General features: G+C 50.5%; 1 protein-coding gene across 1 annotated transcript; it reads left to right on the top strand.

Moving 5' to 3' along the window:
* The first annotated feature begins 240 nt into the window (after positions 1-240).
* LOC136383121 (prokineticin-1-like) lies at positions 241-4752 on the top strand. Its single transcript, XM_066352699.1, has 3 exons — positions 241-400; positions 3075-3200; positions 3932-4752. Exons 1-3 carry the CDS (start codon positions 329-331, stop codon positions 4046-4048), a joined length of 315 nt encoding a protein of 104 aa, XP_066208796.1. The 5' UTR covers positions 241-328; the 3' UTR covers positions 4049-4752.
* Positions 4753-25913: the final 21161 nt, after the last annotated feature.

Raw genomic sequence — 25913 nt, 5'->3', positions numbered from 1 at the left:
GACTTCCTGGATCATGCGGTTGGGAGACAGAGCAAATGTCAAAGCCCCGAACATGTTTCTTTTTATCGGTTTTGATGGCGATTTGACGTCATTAGGGATTCTAGGGATTCAGGTCTCATTCTCATGTCTGAGATCACCCGTGTAAAACTGACAAGGGGGAAGGGAAGACAGGACACAGTGTCCACAGGCATTCGAGACCGGACGATATAAATCTGGGAAGAGGGAGGAGGCCCCAGAGCCGGGTCTTCCTTGCTGATTACAGGAGACTGAGCTGCAGGAAGCCAGAGGCAGCTGAGTGGACCGGGTTTTGCCTGCACTCCAAGTGACCATGAGAGCTGTCACGCAAATCATAGTCTTGCTCCTCCTGGTGACCGTGTCCGACTGTGCTATTATCACCGGGGTAAGTTGGCTAAAGTTTCCCTGGGTTTCAGGAGGGTGTCAGGGTCTGAATGAGAGGGAGCCAGGCACCCCGGTGGGGGAAGGGAAGACCAAAGGGCAGAGAGGTTAGCCATCCAGTGGCACTTCCGAGTGTTTGACATGGTTTTCTCATGAGCTGGGCCTTGCTCTCCTAAATGGCTCTGCTTTGGAGAAGCTGTGTATGCACACCAAGTCCTGTTTTCAATGCGTGAGGAGAACACTGAGCAATTTTAAAGTTCGGACCTTTGGTGAAATGAAGGTTCTTATTTGGTGTAAGGAACCTTTATAAAGTGGATCAGCATCTTCCAATAAACCTTCTGTGTAAGTTTGGACATTACGGTCTGGTGTGTGTGGCAAGTTTCATTTATGCGGCATGTTGCTTTCATTAAAGGCAGGAGCTTATCAGCGTCTATCGGGGACTGTCAGCCTCTGGCTTCTCTGCTCTTAACAAAGGCTGTCCTGAAGCTCCCTTGTCCTCACTGCCGGCAATGATTTCACTCTGTGCCCAGTTCTGATAGGAACAGGGGTGGCTCCAGCAATTGTCCAAGCGGCACCCGGAAGGAAGCGTGGGGTGACCGGGAGAAATGTCTCACGGCGAGGTTTGTGCAGCCGGGCTCTGCACACGTGAGCAACTGAACACTCAGGCCGTGGGTCTCTCTCAGAGGTTTGGGGCACACACTGTGTTCCGGGGGTGGGACCATTCCTCTTTCAACAGGAAGGAATGGTTCACCTGGGAGCTGCCCAGATAAAAGCAGCAAGGAAAAGCAAAGGGAATTACTGATATCTTCGCCTCCTCCAACTTTCTCCATAGAGAATGAGAATGCAGAAAAATGCAAAGGATTGCTGGAATTGTCTCAGTTTTCATGTTCACAGGAAGGACAGCGCCCTTCTTCTCTTTCTTTTTAAAGGACAAACACTGAGTTTCAGAGAACAGATATGAAAAAGGCTTTTGAGACCCAGAGCAAAACAAAATGGTTTGGGCAGCATCCTACCTAAGGAATGCAGACCCAGAGGCTGTGCTCTCAGTGCTGTGAAGATTGGGGAGGGCGGGTCACAGGAGAGAAGTCATGGGCACCCCACCGACAGGTGGACACAGCAGGTCCCCAGTCACGGACCCTGTGAGCTCTGAGCTCTGGCCCAGAGTGGCGGCAGGAGGCAGGTGTGAGAGAGGTGGGACTGTCTTTCTTTCCTCAGGGTGACACTTTGAAAAGCACAGAGAGAAACCTGGGGGGAGAGGACATGCCCTCCAGTGGTGACGTGATGTGCTGTGGGAGGGAGACCCGGGCGCGGAGGGCAGGTCGGCACCTCTGGCTCCGTCCACACTCCATGTGCCTCTGTCCCTGTCTGACTCTCAGTCAGGGACCGGGTTCTACTGTCCCCACACTCCTCTGCTCCCCAGACTGTCACTGCCCCTAATTCAGGCCTGGGTGGTCCTGCCTCCCAGCGCAGGACAGCAACGCCCACCTCCGTGGGAAGAGAGTCAGGTGGGGTCTACTTGGCCCTGACCTGGAGCTTTCGGGGGCCGGCTGGTGTGTGAGACGTGCCCTCACCGGGTGGAGCCCAGCATGGACAGGTGGTGGCACCTGCAGCCCCTCTGGGTGACAAGCAGCAGGGCATCCTCCACTCCCCTCCTGGGCTGAGCAGTGTGGAGGGTCGAGTTCCCCCCACACCCCCACGCAGGCAGCAGAGGGCGCTCCGTGGCCTCTGGTTGGAGGAGAAGAGCAAACCAAGACCCAACACTGAACGGGAACCGCAGCCTGAAAAGCTGCAAGTGTCTCTGGAAGCGGAAAGTTAGGGAGCGCCCCCACCGTGGCCCACCGGTCTGCGGCCGTCCAGGGCGCTGTTTCCCCAGCCCGAGGTTCTGTTTAAAGCGGGCTCCTGTGGCCTTCTTTACAAATAGCACCTTCCAGAAACCAGGCAAGGCCCCTCAGCCCCCGTCTGGGAGCCCCGCCTGAGGGGTCCATTCCTATCTGGTGAGGAGACAGCTGTTCACTGGGCACCGGAGCCTCAGGTGAGGCTGGGCTCCTGGGGGGGGGTGTAGGGGGGGCAGCAGGGGGAGGGAGGCCCCAACCCCGGTACTGCTGGGTCCAGGGAAATGCAGCGCTGACCGCCTGGGAACTCGGGCCATGAGGCCTCATCCCTCCAGGACGTTGAATTAATTCAGTCCCATGGGCTTCAACCGGTGCCTTAAAGCCTGTCTCCTAAGCTCTGGACTTGTCAGAGGGGCGACCTGCCTCCCTGTTGAGGGGCCACAACGGAGCTCGGGAGGTCCCTCAGGTCCAGGTTCGATGCCCCACTGAGCCCTGAGCCTCCTGCTGTGAGGGGAGCAGAGACAACAACGCAGGACCTCAGGTGTCCTGTGAGGCTGGGTGGGGGACCACTCAGCGGCCCCCAGGGGTTGCTGCTTTGTTGCTGTTGTTTGAGAGAGAGAGAAGAGAGAGAGAGAGAGAGAGAGAGAGAGAGAGAGAGAGAGAGAGGTACATCGACCTGCTCCTGTATGTGCTCTGACCGGGGAATCGAACCTGTAACCTCTGTGCTCCAGGATGACGCTCCAACCTACCAAGCTATTTTGCATGTACTTTTCACTTCTGGTTTCTCTCAGGAGGCACTAATGGGCTCTAATAACTCCTTTGTCACCCCCACACACACACACCCAGGCCTGTGAACGGGACGTCCAATGTGGGGCGGGCACCTGCTGTGCCATCAGCTTGTGGGTCCGAAGTGTGCTGGTGTGCAAACCACTTGGAGTGGAAGGAGACGAGTGTCATCCCGCCAGCCGCAAGGTACGGCACAGGTTTGCTTGGGACACACAGCCAATGAGATAGAGCAGGAACCACTCTTCCTACCGAGTGCTATTTGCAAGTTTGAGCCTCTTTACAACCATATGTGGTAGGCTTTGTTATTAACCCATTTCACAGATAATAAAGTTGAGGCAGAGAGTGGTTAAATAACTTGCCAGTTGTCACATAGCTCGTAAGTGACAGGCGTGGGATTTGAACCCAGGCAGTGTGACACTAACTATGGTCTTAATCGCTCCTGCTCTTCCCCCTGAAGAGCCTCAGTGGCTCAGCAATCCTCTGGGTGAGTCACAGGCAGAGAGGGTGTCTGTGCTACCCCGCTGCTGCCCAGCACCCACCCGTGTCTGCACACAGGGATGAAGTATAAGTGGTAGTCAATGAAGGGACGTGTGGGTGAGTGTGTGTGTGCACGTGTCCAGGCCAGCGAGGGGTCAGCAGTGTTGGGGCTTGTGCAGTTCCTTAGGGTTGGAGGTGGACAGCATTGTGCTGTGGCAGGTCCCATAGTCTCTTTGAACCTGGCTCCTCTACCAATTATCTGTGTGACATTGGCACCTTGCTTAGCCACTCTGGGCCTCAGCTTCCTCCTCGATAATAGGTGTTATTATGCTCAGCTGGAGATCATGAGTCTCTGGCCCTGGCCAGCCAGTGAGAAGCTCCAGCCAGGAGGTCTGTGTGCCTTGGAGGAAGGTGTCATCCTTCTCTTTCTCTCTCCCCAGGTTCCCTTCTCCGGAAAACGCCGGACCCAGACCTGTCCCTGCCTGCCCCACCTGCAGTGCTCCAAGGGCTCGGACAACAAGTTCCGCTGCATGAACTTGAATGCCAACAAAGCTTGAAAGCTTGAATGATCTCAGGACTCCCCCCCCCCCCCCCCCCCGTCTTGCTGACACAGCCTAAAATGGTCTCTTACTGACTTCTATTTTATTAGTCTTGTGGCCCAGCTCCCCACTGCTCCCTAGCTGTTCCAGTTGCCACTCCCCACACTGCCCACTGGATTTCCACCCTCCAGCATACACCTGTGCGCCACCGGGGGCGTGGCCCTCTAGAACACACCTCCCTCCTCCCTGCATGTTCTCCGTGAATCTGCCTCCCAACTCGGGCCCAGGAGCAGACCTGGAGTCCCAGGTCCTGGCCTGCACGTTGGGCCCGTCTGTGAAGCCTGTGCATGTCACCCTACAGAGGCCCGAGGTCAGCCCTGCCCAGAGGGGTGTGGTCAGTGACCTCATCAGGTGTGAGGAGCCAGGGAGGTCCACTGGCCCCCCCCAGATAGTGGCCTGCCCACTAGGCTACAATCACAGGGCATATAAGGTCTTGCCATGCACACTCTATCAGTAACCAGGGAAACCCCATTCCCATTGCCTCCCTACAAGGCAAATGGTCCTTGGCCGGTCACTCAGTGGTTAGAGCATCGTCCCAATCTGCTAAGGTTGTGGGTTAGATTCCTGGTCAGGGCACATGAAGCAACAACCAAGCCCCAGGAAGCAACAATGAATACACAACTATGTGGAACAAGAAAGCAATTCTCCCCCCTGCCCCACCCTTTCTTCCTTTCTCTGTCTCTCTAGAATCAATCAATAAAAAATGATTAAAAAAAGGCAAATGGTGGGGTTCTATCTAATGCACTTTAAGAGGCAATTAAGGAGTGACCTTAAACAGCTCCGCTCCAAGGCTCAGCTCCTGAAAGCAGGTCTGTGACCTTGAGGAGGATGGGCGGCCTCTGCCCAGCTGGGGGAGGGACAGGGAGTGAGGGGAGGGGCGGGGGGGGCATTGATTTCAGACACAGGGAGGCAGCTACCAGCAGGGACCACAGCCAGGCCCCACAGGCCCCACGCCCACCGGATAAGGCGTCCTGCTCCAGAAAGCAAGGGCGTCTGAAGATCACAGCAATCTGTCTGGAGGCTGTGTCACCAGCCTCCTTTCTTGTCTAAAACACCAGCTCCATAAGCACCTCACATGAGGACACCTCACATGGGGATGGGCCCGAGGCTCACTGGGGACGGGGAGATACCCGAAGCTGGATCCCTCACCTGCAGGCTGCAGAATAAAAGCTCGAATGAGGCCCAGTGGCTGTGCTGTCCCTGCTGTGCCTGTGTGGGGGACTTGGGCGGAACTCGGCTGGGGGCCTCCTCCTAGCTAGGGCAGGGTCTTGGGGAAAGTGCATTAAGCATCTTAGAATAAAGAAGGAGAGGAGCTCAGCGGCCATGGCTCGTGGGTTAATGGTCACGTGTTGATGGTTGGAGGCAGGAAGGGAGCCATGACTGGCACTGGGTGGGGAGAGTCTCCACTGGTGTCATCTGGATGGCTCGCAACCCCCATTCCTACAGTTTTGTCCCTTTGGCTCAAATGCTTTCACCACCACGTGTGCATGAAGGAGTCCATCTCAGGGATTGGTGGGACCCTGATCCTGTGTCTGAACCCAGGTGCTGGGAGCGTCCCCTAAGGACTACAGTGTGGATTATTCCTCCTCCTCCTCCTCCTCTTCCTCCTCTCCTCCTCTTCCTCCTCCTCCTCCTCCTCCTTCTTCTCTTCCTCCTCTTTCTCCTCCACCCCACTCTCCCCCTTCTCTTCCTTTTCTTCCTCCTCCTCCTCCTTGCCTTCTTCCTCTTTTTCTTCTTCGTCTTCCTCTTCTTCATTTTATTCTATTCAGTGAGAGGAGGGGAAGCAGAGACAGACTCCTGCGTGTGTTCCCACCAGGATCCACCCAGCAAGAACACTAGGGGGCAATGCTTTGCCCATCTGGGGTACTGGTCTGTTGCTCAGCAACTGAGCTCTTATTGCCTGAGGCAGAGGCCATGGAGCCATCCTCAGTGCCTGGGGCCACTCACTCCAATGACCCATGGCTGTAGGAGTGTAGAACCAGAAGCCATGGCCACCATCACCAGCCCATGCAGGTTCGCACTGGATTCGGACAGTCGGTAAAGAAACAATGGAGCCAAAAACTGATAGGCCATTTTCTTTAATTCTAGCTTGCACCCGGCGGGCAAGTAAAAACACACACTGGGCTCCAAAACCCACTCACATTCAGTGCTCACAAAGCCACTGACTTATCCGAGTTTCCTAGAATCAAAGGTTTCTAGCTCACCAGCCTTATTCTCCTCAGTTCCCCATCTCCTTCCTTATCCCAGATACAAACTCTGCACAAACTGGCATCTCACTCAGCACTCCGCCATCTTGGCTGCTTGTCCTGGCCACATGGCCTCTTTCTGCTCTCTGCTCTGCTCCCTCTGCTCTCTCATGCTAATCATCCCAGGAACCAAAAGAACAAACTCCCGCTCTGTCCCCATTTTATAGTGTAGAAATCCAAACCCTTAATCCAATATACAAAATAGGGAAGTCTCTAATACAAAGTCACTTCTCTGAGGCATGATTGGATTGTACCACCTGTTGGGCAGATAAAATGTATTATGCTCACTTTGTTAAAGATAACATGAGGAGGCCATCACCCAGGTGATATTAATGTGTGTTGGGGTGGGCTAAAGGCAGGCAGAATCCTTGTAGCCTGGGGTTTGGTTTTGGGATTAAGCCTTTCCTACCCTTTTTGATGTAGGGCGGTACAATCCAATCATGCCTCAGAGAAGTGACTGTATTAGAGACTACCCTATTTTGTATATTGGATTAAAGGTTATGAAGCTACACTATAAAATGGGGGCAGAACGGGACTTGGCGCTTGGTTCCTGAGGTTAGCATGAGAGAGTGGAGAGAGTAGAGCCAGCAGCTAAAGGAGGCCACGTGGAGGAGGCCAGGAGAAGCAGCCAAGATGGCGGAGTGCTGAGTGAGATGCCAGTTTGTACAGAGTTTGTATCTGGGATAAGGAAGAAGATGGGGAACTGAGGGAAATAAGGCTGGTGAGCTAGAAACCTTTGATTCTAGGAAACTCGGATAAATCAGTGGCTTTGTGAGCACTGAATGTGACTGGGTTTTGGAGCCCAGTGTGTATTTTTACTTGCCCGCCGGGTGCAAGCTAGATTAAAGACTATGGCCCACCAGTTTTTGGCTCCGTGGTTTCTTTACCGACTGTCCGAATCCAATGCGAACCTGCATGGGCCAGGCTGCTGTGATGATGGCCCTGGCCGTGATTACTGGCTTTACACCACCCCACATCAAAAAAGGGTGGGAAAGGCTTAATCCCAAAACCAAGCCCCAGGCTACAAGGATTCTGCCTGCCCACAGAGACACATATTAATATCACCTGGGCAACGGCCTCCACGTGGACAGCGCCACTTTAACAAAGTGAGCATATGTTGGTCAAATAAGTTTGTAAATGTGATATATATGTTTGCTCGCTTGTGACTTATATTGGGTGTGGGGGACAGGCTATAAGCAGGCCAGGTTGTTGTAGCCTAAGGTTTGGTTTTGGGACTAAGCTTTTCCCCACACCCTTGACTGATTGTATGATCTGGGTGGTGCACTCTCATGAGGAATCCAATTATGCCTTGGATAAGTGACTTTGTATCGGGGACTTCCTTGTTTGTATATTGGATTAAGGGATTTTGGTTTTCTACACTATAAAGTGGGACAGACCAGGAGCTTGGACACACAGTTCCTGCTATCACAATTGCAGGGGCTTCCCTGATCCCTTGCCCTTCATGGGAAGAGCTGGTTTTCTGCTTTTCCCTTGTCTTCTTTTGTGGTTTGCCTGTCTTGGTGAGACACCAATAAATAGGATGGCCCCCCATCCTCTGACTCTGCCATTTCTTTATCGTCTGCCCGAATCCAATGGGAACCTGCATGTGAATGGCCACGATGGCGGCTCCTGGCCTTACAGCATAATACATATTTTATCTGCCCAACAAGGAGGAAAAGAGAGAGAGAGAGAGAGAGAGAGAGAGACAAAGAGAGAGAGAGAAGTGAGTGGAAGAGGGATGGAAAAACAGATTGGTGTTTCTCCTGTGTGTCCTGATCGGGAATCAAACCCAGAACATCAATAAACCAGGCCAACGCTCTTCCACTGAGCAACTGGCCAGGGCCATGGATCCTTCTTCCTTCAATTTCTAGTCTAGGAAAACACTAAATGTAGGATGAAAGTATGTCATATTTACCTGTTTCTAAGAAGCCTCCAGGACTGTGGTTTCTGAGCCTTGGGTGTTCCTGCCCACCCAAGGTGGTAGAGTGCTCAGTGGTAGAGCGTCGACCTGGCATGTGGAAGCCCCAGGTTCAATTCCTGGTCAGGGCACACAAGAAAGGCGACCATCTTTTTCTCCCCTCACTCCCATATCCCTATCTCTCTCTCTCTCTCTCTCTCTCTCTCTCTCTTCCTCTCCCACAGCCATGGCTCCATTGATTTGAACACGTTGGCCTCTGGTGCTCCACCTCAGGTGCTGAAAATATCTCCCTTGCATGCATGGTCCCAGATGGGCAGAACACCGGCCCCAGACGGGGGTTGCTGGGTGGATCTTGTTTGGGGCACATGTGGGAGTCTGTCTCTGTATCTCCCTCTTCTCACTTACAAAATATATAAGTGAAATAAATAAAATAAGGGGTGTTTTGAGAATGTATCATTTTTCTCTGCACCAATTGTTCCTGTTTTTCCCAAAGACTGAAGGATCAAGTTGGGGTGGGAGCCCAGGGAGGCTAAAAAAAGTTTATTTGTGTGATTTTTTTTTATATCTAGGGCATATTCTTTATACATATGGATAGAAAAAGAATCTACTTATAAGTGGAATAGCTTCATAATAAGTGTATCTTAGAAGAATTAAATTAAATTAGTATTAGGTGAAAAGCACATCCCTCAAGACGCAGGCCTTTCAGGGGCAGCCACTCCCCACCTCTCATTCACCCTAATCCTTTCTTCCCAATCACTGGAGTCTGCTGCCCTCTTGAGGCTGAATAGAGGATGGCACAGAAACGGGGGGCGGGGGCGGGGAATGGAAGCTTATGAAACATGCAAACTTCCCAAAGCAGATGGGGACCCATGTCCAGATACCCCCAGGAGTAAGACGCACTCAGAGGTTTAGAGGGCAGTGCTTCCCCCTGCGGAAAGAGGGCTGCTGTTCTAAGGAGCACAGGAGAAATGGGTCCTGCCCCATCTTACATACTTCTCAGAAGCCACTGTCATCTTCCTGTGAGACATCTCTCCCTCTTTCCCCAGGTGGGCGGGGCAGATGGAGAGAGTGAATGGCCCTCCCCTCTGTGTGTGCTAGTCCTCTGGGTTAGTGTTTCCACCCCCCCACCCCCCCCCAGTATCCAAGTCTGATGTTCAAGATCAGCCTAGGTTTTTCTTCTCTTTTACGGTCCCTTCTCCCGGACTTCCATGTCAACTAGTCACCAAGCTGTTTCTTTTGCCTCCTTGTCCCTCCAGCTGTGCCATCTGAGCAGCCTCTCTGCCTGGCATGATCTGGGTCAGTGGTAGTCAACCTGGTCCCTACCACCCACTAGGGGGCGCTCCAGCTTTCATGATGGGCGGTAGCGGAGCAACCAAAGTATAAATAAAAAGATAGATTTAACTATAGTAAGTAGTTTTATAAATATTTATTCTGTCAAACTTAGCAAATATCCGTATAAAGTACTGGGTAAGTAATTATTATTATATGCTTTAACTTGCTGTAACTCTGCTTTATAAGTTTTATAAAGCAGAGTTACTTCTCTACTTTATAAATCACCATTACTGTGGAACCAGTGGGTGGTTCGAAAATTTTACTCCTTACAGAGATACAAAAGTGGGTGGTAGGTATAAAAAGGTTGACTGCCCCTGGTCTAGGGCAACTGCTTCCAACCTAGTCACTCCTCCTCCAGGCTTCCCCTTAAAATCCACCCTGGGACGTCTGCCGGTCATCTTCCTAAGCAGCACATTCACCCAGTTTATTCACAGTTAAAAATTCTCCCGTGGCTTCTCAGCGCCAAAGGAGACAGGTCAGCCCTTGGCAGGGGTGAAGAGCCCCTTGTGGCCCCTCCCACCAAGCTTCCTGGCCACAAGACCATCCACAGCATGTGGAAGGTGCCAGGTGTGTCTGCCTGGGCTCTTCCCTCCGTGGGGACTGCTCTGTGCCACCTATGCTGGCTGGTGACTACAGCGCCTCCCATAAGATCAGCTCGAGTGTAACTGCTGCCCCCACGTGCGTCCACCAGCACAAAAGCCCCTGGGACTCGCCTCGGGCCCTGAGCCGGCAGCTGCTCTCAGAAAGCGTCCACGTCCAGGTCAGCCCTCGCTTGCAACAGGAGAAGGGGCAGCGTCTGAGTCCTGCTGTTTCCCCAAGGTTGAACATTGGGGGTCAGAGTCAGATTGACTGTGCAGCCAGAGGACAGTGGCCCCACCTGGAGGCAGACTCAGCCCCGCCTGCCCCAGGACCTGGCTCTCGCCCTGCCCAGCACAGACTCTGGGCTCTAGCCTTTCCCTGCCATCGCTTCAGTCCTGCCAGCCTCTCTTTTCCATCTCAGAAGCAGCTCAATTGAAAAAGCTTAGAAAGTTGCCTTGAGCAGGGCTCACACCCCTATCTGCAGACCAGTCAGACCCTAGGCAGACCGAATGCCTGCGGCTTGAGGCCCAGGGACCAAGAGGGCCCCAGGCCTGGGGGTGGTGGCAGGGGGAGAGGAGGAACAAGGAAGGAAGGGTCAGCCCCACCGCCAGGGGCCTGCTGGCCTCCCACGGCGTCACCGCCCACCAGCAGCGCGTCCCTGTGCTTGTCAATGCCAGCGGCCACCCTGTGACGGACTGTTTCTGGGCTTGAGGTCCCAAGGCTCTTCCCAACACACACCAAACCAGGACTCTCCCAAGGAATACGGGACCAGTCACACAGGCGGTGGCCTCTCTCTACGTTCCTCCCGGGTGGCAGAAGGGAGCTGGGGTAGGAGGCGGGGCTGTCCTGGCCCTGACCACGCCCCTCCCCAATGTTCAAGGTGGAGACTGGACCTGGAAGGGCTGGCCTTCAGGAACCAGGCCTGGGCACCTCCTATGGATGGAGAAGATGGCGGGCACCTTGGCCAGTCTAAAGGGAGGGCCAAGAAGTTTCTGGTCATCTCATGTGGAACAGCAGCTAAACCGAGTTTATTAGTTAAGGGTCCTTTCATTACACAGTAAACAGAGTACTAGAGGCTGCTGCAGGTTGGAGACTATGCCTTCTTCCTGGTGTTCGTGCCTGGAGCACAGCCGAGCTCAGTCAACATTTACTGATGAAGAAGGGACGGAGGAAAGGGAGGGAGGGAGGGAAGGAGGGAGGAATGAGGAAGGAGGAGAGGGAGGGAGAAAGGAAGGAAGAAAAGAAGGGAAGGAGGGAGGGAGGGAGGAAGGAAGGAAGGAAGGGAGGGAGGGAACAGAGGGAGGGAAGAAGGGAGGGAAGGAGGGAAGAAGGAAGGAAGGAAGGAAGAAGGAAGGAAGGAAGGAAGGAAGGAAGGAAGGAAGGAAGGAAGGAAGGAAACAGTAGCATCACTTTCTAGGAGGGGATAGGCAGGGTAGGGTCTCAGGGGCCCCAGGGCCTGGGGGCTCTATAACTCCCAGCTGTCACAGGTTTTCTCCCTTAGTCCCCACACCCAGTACTCACTGCCCCAGGGTCCCCTTCCAGTTTCTCTCTCATGAGAGGGAGGCCTCCGAAGTCCTGGAGATTGGAGTCCATACTGACTGTTGTCTCTCCCGTCCGGCTCTCCCAATCTGAGGGCTCTGGCCCCAGGCCCGGGGTAGTGAGCAGAGCTGAGAGGCGAGGAAGAAGCCGGAAGGATTCAGCCACAGAGGGAGTCAGCTCCGTGGAGGCTCCGGCACTGGGACGTGCTCAGGGTTGACTGCACGGCAGACACACTCTTTTCCTCAGCCTGTGTGCTCATCTCCAGTGGCTTCGGCTGAGAGGGGCTGAGGTGGAGCCAAGGTGTTCACGGTCCCCAGGGCTACACTCAGCATGTATACTCCTCCAGACCCTTGACTGTGACAAGCCCTGGGTTTGAGAAATTGTTACTTGAAAATGTTCCTTGTATCAGCTTTCAGTCGAATTCAAGAGCCAACCTCTTTGAGGTTTTGTCCAAATCTTCATGTTTGTTTTTGTGTACCCAAAAACCAATCCTACCAGATGGGGAAGAGGCACACTGCCTGTCAGGGTGTCTGCGGGGATGCCCTTTAGGATGGGGAATTAGAAAGGAAAGCAAAGCACCATCTTTATACAGCTTTGCTCCATCAGCTGATAAATAAGCAAATAAAAGGTGGTATATGCATACAATGGAATATTACTCAGTCATGAAAAAGGAACCGACTGCTGCCCCCTTGAAAACACTATGCTAAGAAGCTAGACATCAAAAACTACATCTTAACTGATTCTTTTTATGTGAAATGTGCACAATAAGCAAATCTATAGAGAGAGAAGGTAGATTCGCTGTTGCCTAAGGTTGAGGGCAGGTTAATTGGAGCGTGACCAGTGGTGGGTACAGGGTTTGTTTTTGGGTGGTAGCAGTGTTGTAAAACTCGATCATGGTGATGGTTGCACAACGATGTTTAAATCCTTAAGACTTCTGGCCCTGGCCGGTTGGCTCAATGGTAGAGTGTCAGCCTGGCGTGCAGGAGTCCCGGGTTCGACTTCCGGCCAGGTCATCTGCTTCTCCACCCCTCCCCCTCTCCTTCCTCTCTGTCTCTCTCTTCCTCTCCGGCAGCCAAGGCTCCATTGGAGCAAAGATGGCCCGGGCGCTGAGGATGGCTCTGTGGCTTCTGCCTCAGGCGCTAGAATAGCCCTGGTTGCAACAGAGCGACGCCCAAGATGGGCAGAGCATCGCCCCCTGGTGGGCATGCCAGGTGGATCCCGGTCGGGCGCATGCCGGAGTCTGACTGCTTCCCCGTTTCCAACTTAAAAAAATTACAAAAAGAAAAAAAAGTTATAAATCCTAAAGACTACTGAGTTACACATGTTAAATCAGTAAATTGGTATGTAGTGTGAATTGCATCACAATAAACCTGTTTAAAAAATAAATATTAGAATCCAAAAATTAAAAAAAAATGTTCTTCAGTGTCAGCTGCCAGTGTGTGGCCAATGCATCCAGGCTGGTGAGGATCCCGCAGGACCTGTCCTGGCACTGCTGACAGTTGGATAAATGGTCCGTCTTTGTCAGAACCAGGGTTCGGCTTCAGAGGTTTGGTGCCTCCGGGCGCCCAGGAGGTCCTCAGGATCTCGGGCACAACAAGACGGCGCACTGTGGGCTGGCAAAGGGTTTGGTGCCCCTCACGTTCATGTAACTCGGATTTTGTCGGGGTGGGGGAATGATGTACTAAAGGAGGCATTTGCAACATGCGGTCTTCTGTAACGGACATCTTGCATGGCATGCTAACCCGTTCACAACATAGGTGATCAGAGAGATCCCTCCGCCACGCTGGACCGCGCACCGTGCACTTCGGGGTTTCCGTTCACTGTGACTGCATCTGGATGCGCTGTGTCAGCTGGTCGCACTCGGACCCCACGGAGCACCCCTCAGGATGCACAGGGCCAGCTGGAGGCAGGCTCCTCCTGCTGCAAGGAGGTTTTTACTTTTTCCAGTAGGGGGCCCTGCCCATGTTGGCGGGGGCCGGGCAGTTCCTATGGTGGCTGCTGAGGGCTCTTTGGGTCTCTTTGTGAATTGCACTCTGGCCCCACGGTTCTGGGCAGGAACAAGGTTGAACTATGATCCACTCTCTCTGCGGACCCCTCAGTCCTCCTGAGGCCCCTCTTGACCTCTAAAAGTCGCCACTGACACCTTCTACTCAAATTTTATAAAGAAAGGGCCTGGACAGAGCCTGTGCCCAGCCACAAGCTTGGAGAAGCATGCTGAGCTCTCAAGAAGACCCCCTGGCTCCAAGCCATAGAGGTTTGGCCCGCTGTCCAGACGGTTCCTTCTCGTCAAAGCCCTTGCCTACTTGGAAGGGACATTTGCTTCATTTGTAACTTGGAGGGAAAACATGGGTGTAGCACTTAAAAGGGACCAGAGCCCCCTGGGATGTCTGTATGGGGCAGGAGAAATCTCTGGGCCCAGAGCCGCAGAGGGGGATTTATTTTGAGGTGGAAGATTAATGAGGAGGATTAGCTTGGTCTACACCGAGAGATAGACGAGAAGGGAGAAGAGTGTCCACAGTTCTGACAGAGACCAGGCAGGGAGGAGCCTGTGAAATTCTAGCACAAAGCAGCCCTGAAGCTGAAACAAACAAATGTCAGATGGAGGTGTGACCTATTCCAGCCATTTTGCGTTTCACTCAGTTGACAGTAGTTCTAAATCAGCAGCCAAGGTACCTTGGTGATGTTTCCCCGCAGGCGGGTGCCTCAGTGGTTAATAGCACAGATGGTGTGAGTTTGAACCCTGGTCAGGCTCCTTCCAAGGTAGGGACTGTGACCAAGTTACTGAACCTCTCCGCCTCAGTGTTCCCTTCTGTACAGTGGCATTCATAACAATGAACAGTATCTGCCTCTGAGGGTTGCTGTGAGGTAGCTAGCACATGCAAGGCGCTCAGGATGGGCCGGCGCTCAGGATGAGTTCCACTGAAATGTCAGATACTTTTTTGTTTATTTATGAAGACAGCATGGACAGTGAGTGCTGAGTTCGTGCCTCTGAGAACCAGCTCACTATGCCTGTGATACCAGGAGGCATCTCTGTAGAGGGTAAACTAATAAAACTGCCAGGAAGGAGTGAGAACCTTCACCTGGAGCAGGCGTCCCCAAACTACGGGCTACATGCGGCCCCCTGAGGCCATTTATCCGGCCCCCTGCCGCACTTCCAAAAGGGCACCGCTTTCATTGGTGGTCAGTGAGAGGAGCACTGTATGTGGTGGCCCTCCAACGGTCTGAGGGACAGTAAACTGGCCCCCTGTGTAAAAAGTTTGGGGACCCCTGACCTGGAGCTTCCTTGGATCCCCAAATTAAAACACGGGGGACAAAAATGACTGTTTGTCCAGATTGTGTCTGTTATTGTTATGACGTCCAGAAGCCCAGGTTTATGGGGCAAAGCTCTAAAACCACTCTGTTTGGGAACATAGATATGCCAATCTTATCCAAGTGCACCTTGATACCTTGCTTAAACACGAGTCAACGTTTCATAGTAAAATGGAATATTTGTTCATAATCTTAATCCTGTGCTATTCAGTGTTTTTTTTCCTAGAAAAAGCAGAAGGAGGTGGGATCTGGATCTTCTCTTAGCTGTTGTTGGCTTGTGTTCAGATGAAAGCTGCCGAAGTGTGTGTGTGTCCTCTGAGACAGGCCTCACCTGGCTGGTGGCTGCCCCCTCTGGAGCTCAGAGTCAGTTTCCTAACTGTCCTGTCCACAGAAGCCCCAGGGGGAGGTGTTAACATGCTGATTCCCGGACCCTGCCAGAGACTCAGACTGGGTGGGGTTTGGAATGTGCCCCTCGGCTAGGACTGATGCTGGTGGTCCCAGTCCCAAGAGAAACACGGCCCTACATTCCCCTTCCCCACAGAGGAAATCAATTAAACAGAGAATGGAAATTCCAGGTTTCTGCTGGGCTGCAGCCCTGCCCACGCACGTTGTCGGCAGGGTTTCTGTACCAAGTGCACTTGGTGTTCCCCTCAGACCCTTAGAGAGCAGTTCTCAATGTGTGCTTCTCAGAATACTCATCCCACAGCCTGGCCCTGTTTTCTCCCTGTCTCATGTCTCCTCGTTTGACATTTGAACTCTCTAGAGAACCAGGGACACACTTCTCCCCACTGGGTCCTCTTGGCCGTCAGCTTTCTGCTCGGTTGACTGTCGCTGCTCAGACCGTTCCTGTTGGCTTGAGTGCGAGGGAGCCGACGGTCCTGTGTGCTGAGTGGCTTTGAGGGCAAGGACCAATGGCGAGGTTGTAAATGTCTTAATTCATTTGTTGTAAGGTACCAAAAAGCTGCAAATTAATATTAATATTCTGGGCGAAAAGGTCAGGCTTTCCTGACCTTTCTTTGGAAAATAGAGGAAAAAGAATGTAGAAGTCTCCTGACCTACAAAGGACGACTAAGGTCATTTGGCTTTAAGTTCTCTGAAAGGACTAAGGTTATCTGAAGAACTCCCTTCCTGGAATCCTGAGATTAACATGTACCTCTAGGCAAAGGAGGAGAGATAGATGCTAAAGGGATTTGTGAATGACTCTGATTGTATTACCTTGGAAGTTTTAAGTTTTTTTGTAAATCCCCTAGACAAATTTAATCTTATTAATGTAACCTAAATCTTATCAAATGTTAATCTTGGTAATGATTATGTCATGCTGTCATACCCCCCCAACCTGTGTGTAATCAAAGGGTATATAACCATCCCCTGAAATATACTCGGGTGTATGATTTGGGCCTGCAGACGCCCCCTGTCAGCCATATGCGGCCGGCATATATAACAAATCTCCTCCTTCAATAAAACTCTTCAAAATTTATCTGGACTGAGTGTCTCTATGCGGACTCAATGAAGTGAGGTACAGTGCCGTTCAGAATCTGGGGTATGGTACTTTATAACATTTGAGGGCTTGTCTGGGATCTGGTGTTCCACGTCACCAGATAGAGACACCCCTAATCGAATGGACTCTCCACTGACCTGCCAGGCCTCGCTTGAACTTCGAGGGGAGGCACCACCTGAGACTTTTCAGGGCTCCTGGTCTTCCTGTGGGGTCCGGACAGTTCTCTGGTAGTTATCTCGTAGTTTCCAAATTCGACAATTTGGATAATTCGGCAGAGAAATCAGGGAGGTTGGTAAAGCAACTCTTTTTTGCTTTACTGAATTTTCTGGCTTTCCTCTGAACTCTTGCTTTCGCTTTTCTGTTTCGGACTAGAAGTAGGTAGAGTGGATTGGGGGGCTTTATTGAGTTGTGACTCTGGAGATGTGGAACTCCGGTGAGGTAGGTAGGGCTTTCAGAACTGTTTTGCTGTACGTAACTAGTCTATAGTCTTTGTGTTTTGGGGTACGGCGAAACAGAGCAGGTGTGGTCGTATGTTCTCAGCACACTCTCTAAGACCGAGACGTCGGTAGGGAGTTTCAGTGGTCCTGCCATGGGTTTTGCTGGGGAACATCTGGTTACTCTCTGGAGGGGTGATTGGAGAGGATTGGGTCCTGCTCCAGGCTCTCGGGGATATCAGTTCTCTAAGAGAGGTGTTAGTAGGGACTTCATCCTGCCCAGAACTTCCAGAGGTGTCTAGTTGTGCTCTCAGTAGAATGCCAGAAGAGGGGACAATTGTTTCTGTCTCTGGGAGGGCATTGTAGAGATTGGGTCTGTCCAGGATTAGTCAGTCTCGCATCGCACTGAATCAATGGAGACTGATCTAGCCTGGATTAATAAATTGGCCCGGACTTCCAGAGACTTCTCTCTTCTCTGTGTTTGTCAGGATCTCAGTTTTTGTTTTTAATGTGTCTACCTAGAAACCCCTGGTTTAAAGGACTCTCTGGTGCTGTGGCCAGTGTGCACCTGAGAGGCCACGAGGGGGAGCCCTCCCCTTGTCAGTGAGGTACAGTACCTTTCACAATCTGGGGTATGGTGCTTTCCATTGGGGGGAACCCCTTCCTCATCTATTGAAATTTGTCCTTGTTTATCAGAAAATATCCAGTAGAATTTTAATTGAAAAAGTACGCTCATTAATTGTTTATGTGAAGTCTTTGTTTAATGTGTAATTATGTTTGTTTCTAAGGCCTGAATGTAAGCTGTCCCCTTGCTCTGAGGAAGAAGGGTTCAGTTTCTTCCAGCCCTAATCTAACTATCTGTGATCGGACATTGCCCAGCCTGCTGGAACCTGCCACTGAAGGATTAAAGTTGCTCAAGGCCGTTGGCCCCCATCTCACGTCACTGTTTATGAGTCTAGGGAATTTCTTCCTAGCAGCAGGTAAACTGATCTCATTCTTGTAAACACAAGGGCCATTTACTATGCCTTGCCTGAATATTCAAGTTTTATTTATTTCTTGAAGATCTCTACTGTGGATATCGACAGTCTCATCTCTGTTGCTTTATTTAATGTATAGTGTCTCCTTTATTTCTTTTGTCTCAATGCCCCTTTTGGTCAAATAAGTTTGTAAATATGATAAATATGTTTGCTTGCTTATAGTTTGTATTGGGTGTGGGAGACAGGCTGTAAACAGGCCAGGTTGTTATGGCCTAAGGCTTAGTTATAAGACTAAGCTTTTCCCCACTCCCTTGACTGATTGCATGATGTAGGTGGTGCACTCTCATGAGGAATTCCATTATGCCTAAGAAAAATGAGTTTGTATCAGAGACTTCCTTGTTTGTATATTGGATTAAAGGTTTTGATTTCTATACTATAAAGTGGGGCAGACCGGGAGCTTGCTCTCTCTCGGTTCCTGCTATCACCATTGCAGGGGCCTCCCTGATCCATCGCCCTTCATGGGAAAAGCAGATTTTCTGCTTGTCTTCTCTTGTAGTTTGCCTGACTTGGTGAGACACCAATAAACAGAATGGCTCACTGTAAAGCCAGTAGCCACGGCCACCATTACAGCCGCCAGGCCCATGCAGGTTCGCATTGGATTTGGTCAGATGGTAATGAAACAACAGAGCCAAGAACTGGTGGGCTTTAATCCTATCTTGCACCCAGTGGGCAAGTAAAAACACACATGGGGCTCCAAAACCCACTCATTTAGTGCTCACAAAGCTATTGACTTATCCGAGTTTCCTAGAATCAAAAGTTTCTAACTCACTAGCCTTATTCACATCTGTTCCCCATCTCTTTCCTTCTCTCTGCACAAACTCTACACAAACTGGATTCTCCCTCAGCACTGCGCCATTTTGGCTGCTTCCCCTGGCCTCCTCCACGTGGCCTTTCTCTGCTCTCTCCTCTCATACTCATCTCAGGAACCAAGAGAGAGCCTCCCCCCGGTCTGCCCCACTTTATAGTGTAGAAACCAAAACCTTTAATCCAATATACATACAAGGAAGTCTCTCATACAAAGTCACTTATGGGAGGCACAATGGGAGTCCTCATGAGAATGCATCACCCACATCAAAAAGGGTGGGAAAGGCTTAATCCCAAAACCAAGCCCCAGGCTACAAGAATTGTGCCTGCCCACAGCCTGCCCCCAACACACATTAATATAATCACGCCCAGCCCAAGCAAGAAAGGCAACTAATATCATCACCTGGGTGATGGGCTTCCACGTGGGCAGCGCCATCTTTAACAAAGTAAGCATAATATATTTTATCTGCCCAATACCCATCATCCTCCAACTTCACCATTTCTTTACCGTCTGCTCGAATCCAGTGGCAACCTGCATGTGAATGGCCATGATGGCGGCTCCTGGCCTTACAGCCCCCATGGCTATTTTAGGCTGGAATCTCTCCTAATTCCAGCTAGAAACAGTGGTCATTACGACTTGGATTCTAGCTGTAGAATGTAGAATGTGACCACAATTCCAGTGCCTTGTGGACCTTTCATAAATATGCGTAACTCCTACTCATTGGGACATTTCTCAGACTGAAGTAAAATTGAATTACATTTGCAAATGATATGAAACAGTAATAGTGTCAATCATAGACTTTAGTGAAATTATGTTAACATGTTAAGGACATTTGAGACTGTAAGAATTTTATTTTGAATCCTGTTTGTTGGTCAAATAAGTTTGTAAATTGATATATATGTTTGCTTGCTTCTAGTTTGCATTGTGTGTGGGGGACAGGCTGTAAGCAGGCCAAGTCATTATAGCCTGAGGCTTAGTTTTAAGACTAAGCTTTTCCCCACACCATTAACTGTTGCATGATGTGGGTGGTGCACTCTTACGAGGAATCCCATTATGCCTCAAATAAGTGACTTTGTATCAGAGACTTCTTTATTTGTATATTGGATTAAAGGTTTTGATTTCTGTACTATAAAGTGGGGCAGACCGGGAGCTTGCTCTCTCTCGGTTCCTGAGATTAGCATTAGAGGAGAGAGCAGGGAAAGAAGAGCAGAGAAAAGCCATGTGGAGGAGGCCAGGAGAAGCAGCCAAGATGGTGGAGGGCTGAGGAAGAAGCCAGTTTGTACAGAGTTTGTGTAGAGAGAAGGAGATGAGAAACAGAGGTGGATAAGGCTGGTGAGCTAGAAACCTTTGATTCTAGGAAACTTGGATAAGTCAGTGGCTTTGGGAGCCCTGAATGGAAAGGGAAGTGTCCTATAACTGTGTATATTGCTTGCCCGCCAGGTGCAAGCTAGTATTAAAGTCACCAGTTATTGGCTCCCTTGTTTCATTACCGTCTGTCAGAATCTAATACGAACGTAAACAGGCCAGGTGGCTGTGATGGTGGCCGAGACTACTGGCTTTACACTGTTATATTGGTTAGATTAGAACTTTGAGACTTCTTTATTTGTATATTGGATTAAAGGTTTTGATTTCTGTACTATAAAGTAAGGCAGACTGGGAGCTTGCTCTCTCTTGGTTCCTGAGATTAGCATTAGAGGAGAGAGTTTAATAATATAATAGGCTTGGCCCTGGCTGGTTGGCTCAGCGGTAGAGCATTGGCCTGGCGTGCGGGGGACCCGGGTTCGATTCCCGGCCAGGGCACACGGGAGAGGCGCCCATTTGCTTCTCCACCCCCCCCCTCCTTCCTCTCTGTCTCTCTCTTCCCCTCCCGCAGCTGAGGCTCCATTGGAGCAGGGATGGCCCGGGTGCTGGGGATGGCTCCTTGGCCTCTGCCCCAGGCGCTAGAGTGGCTCTGGTCGTGGCAGAGCGACGCCCCGGAGGGGCAGAGCATCGCCCCCTGGTGGGCAGAGCGTCGCCCCCTGGTGGGCGTGCCGGGTGGATCCCGGTCGGGCGCATGCGGGAGTCTGACTGTCTCTCCCCATTTCCAGCTTCGGAAAAATACACACACACACACAATATATATATATATATAATAGGCTTTAGTCATTTTATTGTATTAGGACACTTATTATAGTATTTGTTAACATTAGCTATTTGAATTTTATTAATTGAATGACTTTCCAGTCTGCCTCAAAATAGGAACATAATGATTCAAATGAATAGATGCCACCCCAAACCAGTGGAGTCTTGGGACCCTTATTGCCAAAGGGTTATTCAAAACCAATTAGAAAAGGATTTTTTCAACAAGAAAGGAATAATTAGAAAAGCCAAACTTAGAATTTATTACAGAAGGCATAATATCTGAATGTTTGGTTTATGTCCAAGTAAATACTGAGCAAAATAAAGGAATTATAGAGAGAAACAGGGAAAAAGGAGTTTTCCCTTTTCCCAGGTAAACATTTAGAAATAGACTTTAATAAGTAATTGACAATTGTTGGGAAGTTGCTATATAGACTTCTTTCCAGGTTTAGCTTGCCCATTCTAATGATGGGTCTGCATTTGAGTCTAAAGGTCTCACAGCTAGTACGAAAGAAACCCAATATTAAATATTAAATTACATTGTGCCTAGAAGCCCCCCAAAATTCAGAACAAGTAAAACGCATAAATCAAATCATAAAGGAAACATGACCACTCCTTCCTTAAGTCCTGGCAGGATTTACAGGTTACTCAGCAAACTCTTCAAAAGACTGTCCAAGAGGTGTTTCCAACATTACCAGGAGATCCAGTACATCACCCGAGGACTGACTCTCACGTGGACGGGTCCACACACATGATCCTGACAGCTCCCACTGCTGCTAAGGTAGAAAAACTGCGTGCCTTACTCCAACCACAAACCGGAAGCTGGTTGGTCTACGTACGGCGAATGTATGAAGAAACTCACCAAGGACTCTTTTTTAATCAGACTTTGAGAAAAGAAAAACTAGAGTAAAAAGAAAGTCTACTTAATTGTCACTAAAGATGAAAGGTTTTAAAATGAAGAGTTCTGACTAAAAGTAAAGTGTTATAAAGGCCAATTAGTTTTATATAAGTTGCAAGAGGTTTGTACAATTTATAGGGAATCAACTAGTAACATTTGTTTCTTTAGTGGACTGTATTGCTATTAATACTGTTTGTTAAATATTTGTTACATGTTATAAGTTAATATCCCTACACAACAGCCTCATGCTTTTCAGTAAATTAAGTCAAAGATTTGACTTAAGACATAAAGCCAGTGGGGAATGTTGTAAGGTTGTAGCCATGGCAACCATCACAGCCGCCTGGCCCACACAAGTTTGCATTTGATTCGGACAGATGGTAATGAAACAACGGAACCAAGAACTGGTGGGCCATTAGCTTTAATCCTAGCTTGCACCTGGTGGGTAAGTAAAAACACAAACTGGGCTTCAAAACCCACTCATTCAGTGCTCACAAAGCTACTGACTTATCTGAGTTTTCTAGAATCAAAGGTTTCCAGCTCACCAGACTCACTCGCCCCTGTTCCCCATCTCTGCACAAACTTGAACAAACTGGCCTCTCCCTCAGCATTCTGCCATCTTGGCTGCTTCTCCTGGCCTCCTCCATGTGTTCTTTCTCTGCTCTCCTCCCTAATGCTAATCTCAGGAACCGAGAGAGAGCAAGCTCCAGGTCTGTCCCACTTTATAGTGTCGAAACCAAAACCTTTAATCCAATATACAAATAAAGAAGTCTGTAATACAAAGTCACTTATCTGAGATATAATGGGATTCTTCATAAGAATGCACCACCTCTGTAAAGCCAGTAGCCATGGCTACCATCACAGCAGCCTGGCCCATGCAGGTTCGCATTGGATTCGGACAGTCGGTAAAGAAACAACGGAGCCAAAAACTGGTGGGCCATTAGCTTTAATCCTAGCTTGCACCTGGCGGGCAAGTAAAAACACACACTGGGCTCCAAAACCCACTCACATTCAGTGCTCACAAAGCTACTGACTTATCCGAGTTTCCTAGAATCAAAGGTTTCTAGCTCACCAGACTTATTCACCTCTGTTCCCCACCTCCTTCCTTCTCCCTGCACAAACTCTGCACGAACTGGCCTCCCACTCAACACGCCACCATCTGGGCTGCCTTCCCTAGACTCCTCCACGTGGCCCTACTCTGCTCTCCCCTCTGCTCTCTCCTCCAATGATAATCATAGGAACCGAGAGAGTAAGCTCCCATTCTGCCCCCATTATATAGTGTAGAAATCAAAACCTTTAATCCAATATACAAAACAGGGAAGTCTCTAATACAAAGTCACTTATCAGAGAAATGATGGGATTGTACCACCCCACACCAAAAAGGGTGGGAAAGGCTTAATCCCAAAACCAAGCCCCAGGCTACAAGGATTCTGCCTGCCCACAGCCTGCCCCCAACACACATTAGTATCACCTGGGTGACGGCCTCCACATGGGCAGCACCATCTTTAACAAAGTGAGTATAATATATTTTATCTGCCCAACAATCACCACCCCTATGCTCACTTTACTACCCACAATCTATATACACCAGCATCCCTGTGCAAGGAAATTAGGCACATTACACAAATTACAACAGCACAAATCATACAGTTTCAACAATCACAAAGGTACACTTTACCAGTCTCTGAGCACTTTGCCCAAAGCGCAAAATGTCCTCGGCCTTCTTTCTAGCCACGGGAAAAGCTTCCCGGGGCAGGGGAAGGGCCTCTAGCAAAGCCATCCCCCACCCCCATCAGGGTATATCACATTGTCCAAAATCCGTAAGTCCATCCAACAAAGGAGCCAGTGCCCACTCCGGTCGTAGTCCAGGAAATCAGTCCATTCACATGGGGCATCAGCCACCCCCCTCATTCCTGCCATCCTGGCAGGTCTTACACTGTCCCAAAGAGGAGCATGTGGTAATGGCAGTCAGCATTTCCATCTCTGCTCCAGAGAGCATATCCAGCCCTATGTCCCCAAATCGCAGACCTACCGGGGCCGTAGTAGGTGCTGCTTCCAGCTGGGCTTTCACCTTCTGGAGACTGTGGATTGCCACTCCAGCCCAATTCTCCTCATCCTCCAAAGAGGAACTGAAAACACCAGCTCCTGTTGCCAGGCTCGAGCCCCGGGCTGCTGCCGCCTTCTGCTCTACAGACCTTGCAGCTCCGGACCCGGCCTCAGCCTCAGCCTCAGCCTCAGCCTCAGCCCTGGCCTCTCACCACTGCTGGCTCTCCACAACGTCCAGGGCAATCTGCAACTCATGAACCTGTGAATCCTCCCCCAGCAGCTGCTCCATTTCCAGGGGAATCTCGCAAACCTGGTTGGCCTTCTCCTCCAGCACTTCCTCCAGCTCCAGGGTCAGCATCTGTTTCTCCTGTGTTTGCTGCAGCTCCTTCCACTGCTCCGTTTGCAGGTCTCGGGCAGCCTCTTCCACAGAGCTCTCAGTTTTCTCACGCATGGCTGTAAAAGTCAGCCAGCCTATGGTCCCCAAAAGGACAGCCATGGGGAACCATAACAGCAGCCAGTATTCTATTCCACCACTCAAAGGTGGTGGTGGCTCCTTGCCGATCTGTATCAAATCCTGCCACAGGCTACGCCAAATGTAAAGCCAGTAGCCATGGCCACCATCACAGCAGCCCGGCCCATGCAGGTTCGCATTGGATTCGGACAGTCGGTAAAGAAACAACGGAGCCAAAAAACTGGTGGGCCATTAGCTTTAATCCTAGCTTGCACCTGGCGGGCAAGTAAAAACACACACTGGGCTCCAAAACCCACTCACATTCAGTGCTCACAAAGCTACTGACTTATCTGAGTTTCCTAGAATCAAAGGTTTCTAGCTCACCAGACTTATTCACCTCTGTTCCCCATCTCCTTCCTTCTCCCTGCACAAACTCTGCACAAACTGGCCTCCCACTCAACACGCCACCATCTTGGCTGCCTTCCCTAGACTCCTCCACGTGACCCTACTCTGCTCTCCCCTCTGCTCTCTCCTCCAATGATAATCTCAGGAACCGAGAGAGTAAGCTCCCAATCTGCCCTCATTTTATAGTATAGAAATCAAAACCTTTAATCCAATATACAAAATAGGGAAATCTCTAATACAAAGTCACTTATCAGAGAAATGATGGGATTGCACCGCCCCACACCAAAAAGGGTGGGAAAGGCTTAATCCCAAAACCAAGCCCCAGGCTACAAGGATTCTGCCTGCCCACAGCCTTCCCCCAACACACATTAATATCACCTGGGAGGCCCTGGCCGGTTGGCTCAGCGGTAGAGCGTCGGCCTGGTGTGCGGGGGACCCGGGTTCGATTCTCGGCCAGGGCACATAGGAGAAGCGCCCATTTGCTTCTCCACCCCCACCCCCTCCTTCCTCTCTGTCTCTCCCCCTCCCGCAGCCAAGGCTCCATTGGAGCAAGGATGGCCCGGGTGCTGGGGATGGCTCCTTGGCCTCTGCCCCAGGCTCTAGAGTGGCTCTGGTCGCGGCAGAGCGACGCCCGGAGGAGCAGAGCATCGCCCCTGGTGGGCAGAGCGTTGCCCCTGGTGGGTGTGCCGGGTGGATCCCGGTCGGGCGCATGCGGGAGTCTGTCTGACTGTCTCTCCCCGTTTCCAGCTTCAGAAAAAGTACAAAAAAAAAAAAAAAATTAAAAAAAAAAATCACCTGGGAGAAGGCCTCCACGTGGGCAGTGCCATCTTTAACAAAGTGAGCATAATATATTTTATCTGCCCAACAACCTCACATCAAAAAGGGTGGGAAAGGTTTAGTCTTTTTTTAATTTATTTTATTTTATTTTTTATTTATTCATTTTTAGAGAGGAGAGAGAGACAGAGACAGAGAGAGGAGAGAGAGAGAGAGAGACAGAGAGAAAGACGGGGGGGGAGGAGCTAGAAGCATCAACTTCCATATGTGCCTTGACCTGGCAAACCAAGGGTTTTGAATCGGCGACCTCAGCATTTCTAGGTCGAGGCTTTATCCACTGCGCCACCACAGGTCAGGCCAGGTTTAGTCTTAAAACTAAGCCTGAGGCTATAAGATCCTGCCTGCTTACAGCCTGTTCCCCCTCATATATAAGCAAG

This window comes from Saccopteryx leptura, chromosome 11 (genome assembly GCF_036850995.1).
Source record: "Saccopteryx leptura isolate mSacLep1 chromosome 11, mSacLep1_pri_phased_curated, whole genome shotgun sequence".
Classification (NCBI taxonomy): domain Eukaryota; kingdom Metazoa; phylum Chordata; class Mammalia; order Chiroptera; family Emballonuridae; genus Saccopteryx; species Saccopteryx leptura.
The sequence above is the reverse complement of the archived record's forward strand: the minus strand, read 5'-3'. Positions and strand labels throughout refer to the sequence as shown.

What these genes read in the sequence shown, in the direction of transcription:
- LOC136383121 (XM_066352699.1), top strand. Translation starts at nt 329, where the DNA reads ATGAGAGCTGTCACGCAAATCATAGTCTTGCTCCTCCTGGTGACCGTG. An exon ending in ACTGTGCTATTATCACCGGG is followed by an intron (nt 401 to 3,074) that starts GTAAGTTGGCTA and finishes ACACACACCCAG; the next exon opens with GCCTGTGAACGGGACGTCCA. An exon ending in GTCATCCCGCCAGCCGCAAG is followed by an intron (nt 3,201 to 3,931) that starts GTACGGCACAGG and finishes CTCTCTCCCCAG; the next exon opens with GTTCCCTTCTCCGGAAAACG.